General features: G+C 29.5%; 1 protein-coding gene across 1 annotated transcript; it reads right to left on the reverse strand.

Moving 5' to 3' along the window:
• Positions 1 to 2,781: 2,781 nt before the first annotated feature.
• LOC126779187 (gastrula zinc finger protein XlCGF26.1-like) lies at positions 2,782 to 5,448 on the reverse strand. The gene is made up of 2 exons (XM_050503098.1): positions 4,460 to 5,448; positions 2,782 to 3,832 (listed from the first exon to the last, which is right to left on the reverse strand). Exons 1-2 carry the CDS (start codon positions 5,242 to 5,244, stop codon positions 2,947 to 2,949), a joined length of 1,671 nt encoding a protein of 556 aa, XP_050359055.1. The 5' UTR covers positions 5,245 to 5,448; the 3' UTR covers positions 2,782 to 2,946.
• Positions 5,449 to 14,511: the final 9,063 nt, after the last annotated feature.

Raw genomic sequence — 14,511 nt, forward strand, 5'->3', positions numbered from 1 at the left:
TCAAATTTGTCGACATTTGACAATTTTGACAACATCTTAAACAAGATACACATACCTATATACCTAGTAGTGACACAGCGCTACAATAAAATTGGTACCTACCCCAATTGCATAAAAAATAAGTAAAATAAATTATTAATAATTTTTATTATTATTATATCCCATGATATAATAATTGTAAACGTGGTTTTTGAAATAATTAAAATTAGTGCTCAATACACTTTTACTGATACATTAAAAAAAATCCTTAGATTTAAACAAAAGTAGACCATCACCTAAAAAACTTTTATATAATCTTTAGAATTTATAATTTAATTTTTTGCTTCAAATTCCTTATTTAAGTTATCACTAGTCAATCGCAATTCACTTCTGGTTCTTCTCTTTCCGCATCCACTCCGTTTCCAACACTTTTTTCAGGTCTCAGAGGACCAGTCAGCTCGAGGGCACTGCACCGAGGTCTTCAATTTTTCACTCTAAGATTCTATTAAGAAAATCATTAATTTATGAAATTATTGTTTTTTTTATATAGGATAGGAAGACATATCATATAAGCATATGGGCCACCTGATGGTAAATGGTCACCAACGCCCATAGACATTGGCAACGTGAGAAATGTTAATATCGCTTACATCACCAATGCGCCACCAACCTTGAGAACTAAGATGTTATGTCCCTTGTGCCTGTGATTACACTGGCTCACTCACCCTTCAAACCGGAACACAAAAATATCAAGTACTGCTGTTTTGCAGTAGAATATCTGATGAGTGGGTGGTACCTATCCAGACGAGCTTGCACAGTAAAAGTATTGTCCTCGTATATTAAGAAACAATATAATATATCATCTAAAAGTGAAACTGATTGAATAAAAACCTCGAATAAAAAAAGAGAACACCAATTCATACAAATTGATTAAAGTTTTTTTACTCAATTACTTTTAAAAATCCTAATAACACAATTGAACACATTCACAAATCGCGCCAATTTTTATTTAATTATCTTTCTGCCCGCCAACGAAATGGCGGCTTTAAATTAACACGCGTCTTTGTTTTAACAATTTTGTTGCAGGGATCATGGAATCACACAACACTTTTACTTATAAAGCATGGAATCTCTTAACTATATATAGTTTTTAAGATGTTATGTCCCCTGTGCCCGTGTACACTGGCTCATCGATAAGTATTGCTTTTTAGAAGACCTACCACTAAGTTAAATAAAATTATATAGAAATAATAAATATTCGCCCTTGGCTCCTGTCAATGTTTATACTTATATTTATTTAATTATAAATGTTGATTATATAGTGGATATACATGTATCAAAATTTATATTCCGATGTATACTTTTAAACCTTAAAGTAGGTTTGAGCCATGCCTCTTCGAGTTATACTCGCTTACCCCGTAAAATAGGTCTAACTTACTGTAAGTACATATGTATTTAATTATTTAAAGGTTTAATATAAAACTATTTGAAGTTAGAACAGAACAGTGGCTGCAAAACGTGATTCTTAACAGAATAGGAATATTCTATAAAAAAAAAAACACCGGCAATCTCCACTGAAGTTATGTTCGTTTTGTGCTATAGTTCATCTCGTACTCGGAAAACGTAAGGAAACCTGCATGTGTCGGATGAAAATCTTCCAGATATGCATACAATACACAAATCCGCATACTCAATTTAAATTTGTAACTTTTTTTAATGAATTGATGTTACATAAAAATAAGGAATAAACAAGTTATATGTAATCTATATTTTATTTATACATTATTATGTAAAAATAGTGTGTAATTTACATTATATATATTACAATTAGAATACTGTGTCCATTCTGATAGTACATTTTGCATTAACATTTCCGTAATGCTAAATGTAGTTTTAATAAATATATTATTATTCCACATGCTGGCATTCAACTTACAATGTGTAAGAGACAGTAACGTTAGTTGAAAATTACAAAAATAAAGGCATTGCTAAATTTCAAAAGTTAATTGGCAGAATGTCTGATACTTTTTGCTATTTTTAATTATTTTAATGAAAAAAAACATCGAGTAATATATGGCCTATTCCAATCGAAGGAGTACAGATAAACAAACCTTAGATTTCTCGTAGCTATCCACTTTAATATTACTTCCAAAGTTCCGATAATAACTTCGTCAACATCAGAAGCGCCATTTTTCATGATAGTCAATTTATGTGTTTATATCTCCTGTGATGGGAATAGGTTATAAATATGAAATAGTCGTTTTTTTTTACAACTAAAGTTCCATGTTATGTAATTTTTATAATTACAAGAAATTAACTGTCCACATTTTCCTATATTGTTTATTTATCTTGGGAATTTATTACTTAAATTGAATACACTGTCAAAAATGTCACCTCTTTTCATTCACATTGCATATCTGATACATAAACGGTAGAAAAATCATTCTAAAACTTTACAGCTTTTTTAAAACTTTTTTTTTTAACTTCAACACATTGGTAAGTTATGCGCACACGTAGAAGAGGTTTCGGAATTAGTATAACCATTTTACAGTAGGTAGAGTTAGTCGTTAAATTTATAACGTAGAGTTAAATGAAATTTGAAAAGTAGTATAAAAAAGTATAGTATAGAAAAGAATGGTATCATATTGAAAAGAGTATTTTTCAAGTCTTTTCAACATCTTTTAAGTTTTAGTTTATCAACAAACATTTTCATAGTGAATTATATATATATTTATATACAGCTATAACAAAACAACGGTGGACATTAGATGGCAATGCAACTATAAAAACTATACTACAAAACTTAATGAGGTGTATATTTCTCATGTTTATTTACCACTTCAATAACTTAAGATAATATAGACGGCCATGATAGTATATTATGAACACTATTTTGTACATTAATTAGCCAAATTTAAGCACACTAGGCTAATTGCTAAAGCTATGTGTTATTTAATCGCTCTATTTCTAAATAATTTCTTCTTTTTTTATTATTTTTTTTTTCCCTCGTTTACCAGGTATCATGATTTTGGTTTTCCACTCTTCAGTGCCAGCATCATTGAACTGAACAAGTTCACCGGTTTGGGGATTTATAGGAAATACCCCTTCTGGGGTAATTTTCTTCTTTGATGTGTCTAAACCGTGCCGTCTTTTCATGTGTTTGTTATAATTCGACCAATTTGTAAATTCCATACTACAACTTTTACAAGAATATGGTTTAGCACCGGTATGTTGTCGTTCATGGTTCTTTAATATTTGTTTAAAACGGAACGCCTTATTGCAATATTGACAAACGTGAGGCATTGAATCAGTGTGGATTATTTTGTGTGCATTCAATTGGTATTGTAACCTAAAACACCTGCCACACTGTTCACATGAGAAAGGTTTTATACCTGAATGCATTTCCACGTGCCGTCGTAGCATGTTTGGGAATAAAAAGGATTTGTTGCATATCCTGCATATGTGTGGACGGACTTGATCATGAGCCATGATATGTGACGTGAGAGTTCCTTTATTATAAAACATTTTACCGCATCTATCACAGGTATAGTTCCTTTTCCTGTCATTAGTATGTATCTTCATATGGTCACGTAAGCTGTTGGGATTCTTATAGACTTTTTTACACAATTTGCAAGTTAAATCCTCTATAGTTAACGGTGTTCCACGTTTCCTGCGTGGTTTTCTTTTTACTTTTGTTGAATTGTACTCACCGAGATGTTTCTGTAGTGATTCATTATTTTTCAATATTTCACCGCACATGGTGCACGATACTTGATTCTTTTGAAAGTGGTCCTGTATATGTGATGGTAGTAAATCCTCAGTCACTGATTCATCACAGTAGTGACATCTCTTTCTGAAATTCAATAAAAATACATACAGGCATATTGTTTGTTTCATTTTTATCACATTATTAGTATATTTAGTTTAGTATATATATATATATAGTATGTATATATATATATATATATATATATATATATATATATATAATTATATATTATTACAGAAGTTATTTTAAGTTATTTTATTACAGAATTAGGCTCAAAAAACGTGCAGTTTCTTTTGGTGGTTCTTTTCAGGTCTGAATTTTTTTTGGATAGTTGGATAGTAGATTTTAATTTGATAACAAGTCAAGTTTCACCTGTTTTCAAAAACTTTTGCCTTATATTTATCTAAATAAAAAAAAAATACTTAATCCAAATATCCTCAAGGAGCACTTTTAAAGGATTTTATTCATAGATTTCACATAGTTACTGTTTTCCAACAATTAAATTACTTTCGTAATCAAATACAATAAAACTCTTATTAGACCTGCATGGAAATTGAGGAATACTTATTCAATATCTCAACTCAACTTTTTATCATCTATATAATCTTTTATTAAGTGATATACCTTTAATTTTAGTCAATATATATTTAACCTGTGATTTTAATAATTTAATTGTTAAAGCTAAAAGTAAATGTAATAAATAGTAATTACCTCAATCTTTTTCTATGTAATTTAACATGTTTAATAAAATAATCAAAATCTCCATTTCCATAATTATCACAATCTATACATACGAAGGCATTGCATTTGCTGTGGGTCATTTTAGAGTGCAAGCGTAATGTGACAATATCGAGGAACTCTATATTACAATGTGCACACAGCCAGGGATATTCTTTCCAATTGGACACAGATCTCTTGCTCCCATCTTTGACCTCTTTCGCATATAATGTGTCTTCTGGATAAGGAACATTACACATTGCAGCATCTAATATATATTGTACATTTACAGTCTGATCATAAATTTCACTATCTTGATTCATATTCAAAACTCCGTCAATTTCATCCTTTGGTTCTTTTTTAACTTCTATACATGTTTTATCTTGGTCGGTTACTTTTTCATCTAAATTTTCCTGTTTGATTATGTTTTTATCGTTTGTTACCTCGGTGGTTAGCATATCGTCGAAGCCCATCATTCTTTCGTCGTCTGATAAGTCGCATTTTTCGGTGTCTTCAGGGAACAAATTTAATAAAACTTCTTGTGACTTTTTAACTCTGTCCAGGAAGTCATATGCCATGTTTAATGAATCGTAACAAACAAAACACATAGTTTTCGGCAAAGAATCTCTATTAGAGACTTCAACATATAGAGCATTTAAAAAATTCAACTTGGTTAAGATTTCATCATATTTCTCTGTGTCTTTTAACAGATTCAACATTTTTTCCGCGCTCTTTTGTTCGGCACAAAACCTACAATATATATTTTTCGAGTTTTCCATTTTTATTAACGACTATAACTGCTTTCATTTAGTAAAAGTAGTAAAACAAAACAAAATCACAATCCTTCACAACAGCAATTGAAGTGACAACATGAATTATGTTAAGTATGCTCATTTCTATAAAACATTTTTTTTAAATATTTTAATTATATGAATCGATTCATAATCAAATTGATATAAGATATTATGATGGGATTTAAATACATCTGAGATTATTTTGTAACTTCTGTAGGTGGTAAAAATACAATTAGGATAGAGTAAATAAAGAGTGCAATCGGATACCTTGACTAGAAAAATAGACAAATGAAGAATCGATTTGTATACAAATATTAATGACATTGTATTTAATGCAATGGCAGAAATAAAATTCTTAATAAAAAAGTATCAATGCTGTTCTTGAAAATTAATTTAGAAATATAAAAATCTTAATCGCGTTGATAACTGATATCGATAACAAATTAAAATTGAATTACTTTAGTTTTTTTACATTGGTAAGAACTAGCAAGCAACGAGAAAAGAGTAAAACTTTTATATTTCGAAATTATGCTTTACTTTTCATTTTTAGTCATTTCGAAATATATGTATTTATAAATTTAGGGTCGGCAGTCTGCGTTCTATGTTAGATTTGCGCGGTCCATAAGAATTTTATAAATTATCTAGATGTTCTTGATGTTCTTGATGTTCTTGATGTTCTTTGACACTCTGTATTTCATTAGAAAATATTCTATTCAAGTAAAATCTAAATCTTAAATCATTTTAGTGAGATATATAATATAAATAACAATCCAGATCAGTGCGTGAACATATTTAATAATCTTATACAAAACATTATTTTAAAAAACACTATTACCAATAGACTTCCTCGAAGTAAAATAGTTATTAAACCCTGGATCACCATAGGTTTGCTGAAATGCATAAGAACTGTGGATAGAATGCACTTCAAATTAAAGAAAGAGGTAAATAATGAGACTAAGAATCACATATAAAAGTTACAGATTTTTTTTAATAAAATTAAAAAAAAAAGTATTCGGGATTACGAATGAAATGTAATTAAAGCCGCTGGAAATAATAATAAAAAAATATGGAACGTAATAAAAAATATTAATAACTTTCATAAAACTACAAACCCACCTTTTGAACTCCTTAATATAAATAAAACATCCCTGCAATCAGTAAACTCAGTAAACAAATACTTTGCAAGTATAGGTGATGATCTGGCCTCAAAAATGACCTCAAACCTACCAACCAACTTTTTTTTTTTTTTATAGAATAGGAAGGTGGACGAGCATATGGGCCATCTGATGGTAAGTGGTCACCAAACGCCCTTAGACATTGGCATTGTAAGAAATGTCAACCATCGCTTATATCCAATGCGCCACCAACCTTGGGAACTAAGATTTTATGTCCCTTGTGCCTGTAATTACACTGGCTCACTCACCCTTCAAACCGGAACACAACAATAACAAGTATTGCTGTTTTGCGGTAGAATATCTGATGAGTGGGTGGTACCTACCCAGACGAGCTTGCACAAAGCCCTACCACCAGTAAAACTTACTTAGTAACTTGACTAACATCATCTATGCAAAATTCATTAGTTCTCTTAAGCACTACAAAAGATGAAATATGTTGACTTTAATCGATCCAAAAAAAAAACTGTAGTCCTGGCAGGGATGGCATAACGTCCAAGGCACTCAAGTGTCTAATTGAATTTATTGTGACTCCACTGACCTACATATTTAATAGATGTTTATCCGAAGATATATTTTCCGTTTCTCTCAAAAAATCCACAGTTATACCCATTTTGAAAGCCGAATACAGAAACCTTGTATCAAATTACCGTCCAATCTCTATATTACCGTACCTCCCTAAATTAATTGAAAAAATTATAAATAATAGACTTGTTAAATATTTGGATGCAGTTCATTCTTTCACGGATATCATAGTAGACAAATTAGACAATAAAGAAAAATGCCTAACTATTTTTATTGATCTTCAAAAGGCCTTCGATACAGTCTCTTTTAACAAAATGATCGAGAAGCTTGACTGTTTAAGCATTAGAGATAGACAACTACAACTTTTACATAATTATCTGCTAGATCGCTCCCAGCAGGTTAACCTATGGAATTCCACAAGGCAGCATTTTAGTCCCAATTCTATTTCTATGCTATATAAATGAGCTTTGTAATTTAAATCTAAAAAATTGTAAAATTATATTACATGCAGATGATACCACTCTTAAATTTATCGGTAAAACATGGAATGAAGTATTTGAATTTGCACAAGAAGGTTTTAATACGGTTAATCACTGGATGGCTTTTAAAACCCTCACTTTGAATCCTAGTAAAACTCAATACATAATTTTTTTAATACGCAACACACTTAATAATAAAATATCACATTAATTAGTAACTCATTCATGTAATCTAGCAGATCATACTAAATGTACCTGTCCAACAAAACAGATCAAACTAAATACTTAGGTATAACAATTGATAAAAATCTTAATTTTAAAGGACATTTAAAATTATTAAGTCAAAAACTCAGAAAACTTATTATTTAACATATATTTTCAAAAATATAAGACATATCGCTGACTGGACCCTCATCAAGACTGTTTATATATCATTATGTCAATCTTTAATAGCATATTGTATAACTGTATGGGGTGGGGGTGGCTTTAACAAAACGCACATAATTGAAGTTGAAAGATCTCAAAGAATGATACTTAAAGTAGCTCTCTCAAAGCCACGCATATTTCCTACTGTAGACCTATATAGGGAAGCAAATGTTCTAGCCGCCAGAAAATTTTAAATATTAAATATCATTTAAAAAAACACTCCATGATTAAGGCCTCGCTGATTGATATAGTTGACGCAAGAAGATCCTATGAATTATGTAAATCTGTGATGATCAAACCTTTTTTTACCATCACAGATTTGATATATATATATCAACCAATATATATATATATATATATATATATATATAATGTAAACATTGTTGTCTGTGGGAGAGAATAAATAAATTTAATATTATATTATTAATTTACTGGTGGTAGGGCTTTGTGCAAGCTCGTCTGGGTAGGTACCACCCACTCATCAGATATTCTACCGCAAAACAGCAATACTTGATATTGTTGTGTTCCGGTTTGAAGGGTGAGTGAGCCAGTGTAATTACAGGCACAAGGGACATAAAATCTTAGTTCCCAAGGTTGGTGGCGCATTGGCTATAAGCGATGGTTGACATTTCTTACAATGCCAATGTCTAAGGGCGTTTGGTGACCACTTACCATCAGGTGGCCCATATGCTCGTCCACCTTCCTATTCTATAAAAAAAAATATATTATTACTTATTCGGCTAGCGGTTGATATTTTCTTGCGCGAATTAATTCTCCCATACACACTCTTATGCGGACTGAAATATTATCGGAATTAAGTATTCAATCCGGTACGAACACACCGATTGCTGATTTTCTAGTTTGGGTTAAAACTATTTCATATGTTGTGCAATTTTTGCTGTAGAAAAGTGAGAGCGGAATGAATGCAGCGCTTTAGTATCGCAGCGCTTCCTAATCCTCAACAAGCCAATTTCTAGCACATAACGCTAGTTTTATTTAAATTACAACTTTCAATACAGGACAATCGAAATACTGTAGTGAGGTCTCATAATTACGTACAATGAGGATCTCCTGAATTCATAGAACAAATCAATTTAATGTTTGGCAACCGAATTGAGGACGTGCTGCGTCCTGGCTATTGGCCTTTTGTTGAGCGACTACCACAATTTTGTCAGATCTATTTTCCCAAAATATAGTCCCTTAAGTTTAAACCAGTGAGCATCGTTTTGAAGCCACGGAAATATAAAGCTTCATGTAATGACATTAATTTCCTACGTTGTATTCTAAGTGAAGAAACGTATTTTATTTTTATGATTTATCATCTGCTTCGAATTTGTATATAATTCGTCCATATTTAATATAAACATTTTGCACATTTTTTTTTCTATATTAGGATGTATAAGCATACAAATGCTTATTTATTCATTGGTTGTAATTATTCCTTAACAATGATACCTTATGCGCTAAGTTTTTTACAATAAGTAATTTTAAATCTTAATTATCGTGATTGTGATTTGTATTTTAATATTAGTATTTTGTTCCTCAACTAATATATGAAACGAAAAAAAGCATTATCATATTGTTTACTACGACAATTATTAGCGGAATGGCCTATTATTTCTACATTTGGCAAATTACTTGCACTTAAAATTAGTGATTATTGTAAAACTCTTTGTTGTACAAATTTTTTTAAATAATACTGGTCGTAAAGATATTTTTTTAATATCATTTACGTTTATGAATAAACTTCTGCTATTTTTAGAGGAAATATTAATTTGTAGTGAGCGAATGATAAGAATATTTGTATATATACATATATAAAAGCATCGCATGAATTATTGTTTTTTATTTGTTTCTGTAATGTCATTTTGAACATTACATTATTATGTATATTTATTATTATTATCACAATAAGTCTCTAGTCTCGATTGTGTCCTAATACTTTCTATATACAACATTTTCCGCTTCCTCCTTTTGAGCTTCCTCTCCGACACTGCTCTTTATTCTCTAATATATTTTGTTCATGATCCAAGGAAAATCTAATATTATTTGTAGTTGGAGAAATTGTTTTTATTTCTTACAGTGCCAATGTCTATGGTCGAAGGTACTTTTCAAAGTAAAAGTCAAAAATCTTAGACTTTATTCAATATAGAAGCGTTACACTTGCTTATTGATTGTCATAAATCTACCACCGGTTCGGAAATAAGCATCTCAGACCTGAGAAAGAAACTCAGCGGGTTTTTTTTATATCTCATCCTTTACAATAAGTAATATACAACAATAGCCAAATTATATATACTTTTTTTTAATTTGAAATAACCTGGAGGTGATTGTTTTTTCCCCAGGGTGTGCAATCATTTAAAAAGTCCATTAGGAAACCCGTTTGTTCGCCTTCTTTCTTAAAATGATTGATAATAAATATTCTTGTTTTTTATTCTCTAATAAAATTTTATTAAACTTTATTGTTATTTTAAAAAAGAGTTTTGACTGTTTCGTTGGTTTAATTGTTGTCTAATTTGAAAGGTCCCAAAGCAGCAGCTCATAATCATCATAAAAAATGAAACCAATTTTGTTTGTACATTTTATTAACTACTTCCACATTTTATTAACAATGATGCAACATAATATCACAGCAAAAAAAGTATTATTTTTTTTAATTACATCAATGACATTAATAACGCAAATATTTTTAATCTACTGTTGACATATTAAAAAATAAAACACAAATTTACTAACTACTAAAAATACTAATTTACATCGTAACACTAACACACATTTTTCTATTTCATTAGAAGTCGTACGTCGAGTAAAATTTAGGGCCTCAATTTTTTTTGTGTAACGTACACTTTTGATTGATTAGTTTTATTATGTGCTTAAGTACAGTATATTTTTTGTTCTATTGATATTTATTGCGAGCGTTAAATATCATACTTACTAAATTTATACCTTACTTACTTTAATAAAGTAGGTAAGGTACATAACTGAACAATTCTGCTATTGTAACATGGGAAACTAAAAGTTAATACATTTTTGTAATTAAAGTCACTGAATTATTTCACACGAAAGCTGGCTGACAATACTAGGTCTAATACGAAAAATGTAATGTAATATTTTCTTTTACAATAAAGGCTTGGTTTTTTTAACAAGTTATAATAAAAGGGAATTATTCTATTCCTGTATAAGCTTAATATTGGAACTATCTAAGCCATTTAGTTATTCATTTAAATTAATAATATATTTAGTGTGTATGCCTATTTGTAAAGTGTACAGTCAGCGTAAAAAGTATGCACTGTACATACTAATTACAAAATGTCTTTGTGACCATATGTAATAATTTGGAATTATGGTGACTGTGACTGAGAAGCCGAGATGGCCGATTAACCGATGATCGGGGGTTCAAACCCGGGCAAGCACCACTGGATTTTCATGTGCTTAATTTGTAATTATAATTCATCTTGTGCTTGACGGTGAAGGAAAACATCGTGAGGACACATGCAGGTTGCATGTGTCTAATTTCCCTGCAATTCTGCCACATGTGTATTCCACCAACCCGCATTGGAGCAGCGTGGTGGAATAAGCTCCGAACCTTTTCCTCAAAAAGGAAGAGGAGGACTTAGCCCAGCAGTGGGATATTCACAGGCTGCTACTGTACTGTATGCTGACTGTACTTACATAATTGGCAATGCACAAAGCACAATGCTAATGTAGGCGTGATTATATAATTTGTTGGAATTAGATATCTTATGTCAAGTACATTGTTATTTCATTTATATTGATTTCAATAAAGTATAATGACATCTATAATATAACAAAGCTGATAAATTCAAAGTTATTTTTTATGTTAAAATTCATTACTAATTATGTATGTTGAAATAACTTTTTCATGTTTTAAATTACTGTATTTTATTTTTAAATCTAAAACTATTTAAGTTATGGTAACACCAAGATACACGAGAAACGCCTACCTTATATTAAAATAAAATAAAATTACATTGTATTATTATTTACTAAGGATTTATACAATGTTTCTATTGTAAATATAATTAAATATATTTTCTTATATTAAAAAATGATATGGGTTCGATAAACGAAATTTATCAGCTAACAGTAATAACAATTATTGATAATTGATAAATAACACTAGTGTTAAACATTAAACAGATGAAAAATAAAACATTTTTATCCTAAAATTTTAACAATTTAAATCTTAATACCGGTGTTTTTCAACATATTCGTGCGGTTCGCGTCGCGTGTGGCACAGATTATACCACAAGATACACAGTATATTACGAAATACAAACGATAGATATACGATACAATCTTTTTCATAGTGACATTAAGGGTATACTGAAAAGGTTAAGTGCAAGCATATGTAGTTTTGTTTCTGTTTGGTCGCTTATTATGTATTCCAATGGCGGGAAGACTGAAAATAAACAACTTTGACCTTGAATGGACATGTCATTATTGGTCGAGGTCTAAAATAATAATCATTGATTTTATGGATTCGTGAAAAAATGGCGTATTGAATCTCGACGAAATTTTAATCCGAACTTTGAAAGTATAATTATTAACTAAGATATATTAACCAAGAACGTTTTGTTGTTCATAATATAGCAAGGAATCTAAATATAGTAAATCTATGGTTTGTGTATCTGTACACCTTCTATCATTGGAGTACAGTAGAATTACGACATGGAGCGCAAAGAATGACGTGGATTGGCAACTTGTGATTTGCGACTATCCAAGTTTTATCGGTTTTTAGGTACATATCAAAGACGCGGTCATCTATGCGGCTTGGGCACAAAGTGCATCACTGTGCTTGTTTCAATATTAAGCACTGTCAAGTAACTTGTCTATGGTTTTAACTCAATATCTTTGATTCGATAATGGTGACTGAATTTGGCACATGCTTTATGTTATCTATAGATTGTAGGTTTATGGTAGCTAGAAATATATTTACATAAATATAACAGGAAGATACCAACTATTTATACAATTATATAGTACTAATTATATATATAAATATATCTAGATGATAATATTATATATAAATATTTTATTACAAGTGATTTATTGTTTAATGGAATTGTGCGTTTCAAATTCCGTACATAAAGCGCGATTTCTCTTTTTTATTTAGTTTTACATAATAATAAATAGAAAAAAATAATTAAAAAAAACTAATCAATGAAAAAAAAAAACAAAACAAATGAATACAGACAATTTAAGTAAAAGCCGGCTTTAATAATGCATAAAAGTCACATCATATAAACAAATATAAATATAAAAAAAGTCGGGAGTATTTTTGTTGGCGTTATTATATTTATTTATTTTGAATATATATTCATTAAAAGCGTGTTAAATTTAAATAATTTTTAGGATTAAAAAAGTGAAGAATTCAAATGAGACTTGGCTGTTTAAATAATGAGATATTTTTTAAATATAATATTTATTTGAATATAAATATAATAGATTTGTAATGACTTAATTCTATTAGCTAAGATTTAATTAATTAAATAATATGGTCTCATATTACTTGGCATAGTGTTTTCGTATCTTTGACATCTGTCCAAACGTGTGTTGAACATTATTAATTTAATCGACTACTTGGTTAAATAATAACAGCTACTAACTGAAAGTAGATAAAAGAAAAGATAAAAGCAAACAAAGCTAGTTAATTGTCATAAATAGAACTTTTTATAAAGAAAGTCTATAGAATTATTTGAATTATAAATGTAGATATATAAAAGAAAGAAAAAGAGAAACAACATTAGGTATATACCACTCAGCCATATAACCAATGAAAAGAATATATATATATTATAGCTTCTATTCTATATGAGCTCAAGAACCGGCCAGATATTTCCGACTGGCTTTGGAATTAATGTGATCTTTTTAGTCATTATTGAGCATTTTGACACATTCCATGCGTGGCTGATATGTTTGTAATATAACAAATATTTGATCAAATGAAGCGACATACGCTAATGCTACGCAACACCAATACTCAGTGTATTGGCGTTGCCAAGTGAAGCGTCTCATTTGTAATCGATTATTTAGCTTACACATGAATAATGGATTCAGCGAGTTCTCGGACCGAACAACCGAATATTTGAAAAACATATTCGAACGTATTTAACTATACATTTGTCTATTTAATATTTTTTTTTGTTTTATTATTAAAATAAATTAACGCTTAATAAACTTTTTGATGACTGGTTGAATTTAAAAAAAAAGTCATTTTTTTAATTGAAAATCGTTTGTATTCTGTCGAACAGTATCGATTATTCGGTGTTCGGATACGATCGCTAAGGCCGAATGCACTATCAAGTAATAGCTGAATATTCGTCGCAGATGTAATAATATATAATATACTTAAATATAATTCTTATATAATGATAGATTAAATATATTTAACAATTTTTTTTTTACATCTAATCACTTAAGTTATTGGAAGACTTTTGTGATATTGTTTGTTGTGATATTTCTTGGTTGTTTTAACCTAATTATTATAGCTAATTAATTAATTAATTATTAATAATATTCCTTAATATTAATAAGTAAACTACAATAGGAAAGCGTAATATAAATTTATAAATGTGCGGATTATTGAAATTACAAATTTTTAAAGTTGGATAATCATAAAAAAACTC

The sequence above is a fragment of the Nymphalis io genome, chromosome 28, assembly GCF_905147045.1.
Source record: "Nymphalis io chromosome 28, ilAglIoxx1.1, whole genome shotgun sequence".
Taxonomy (NCBI): domain Eukaryota; kingdom Metazoa; phylum Arthropoda; class Insecta; order Lepidoptera; family Nymphalidae; genus Nymphalis; species Nymphalis io.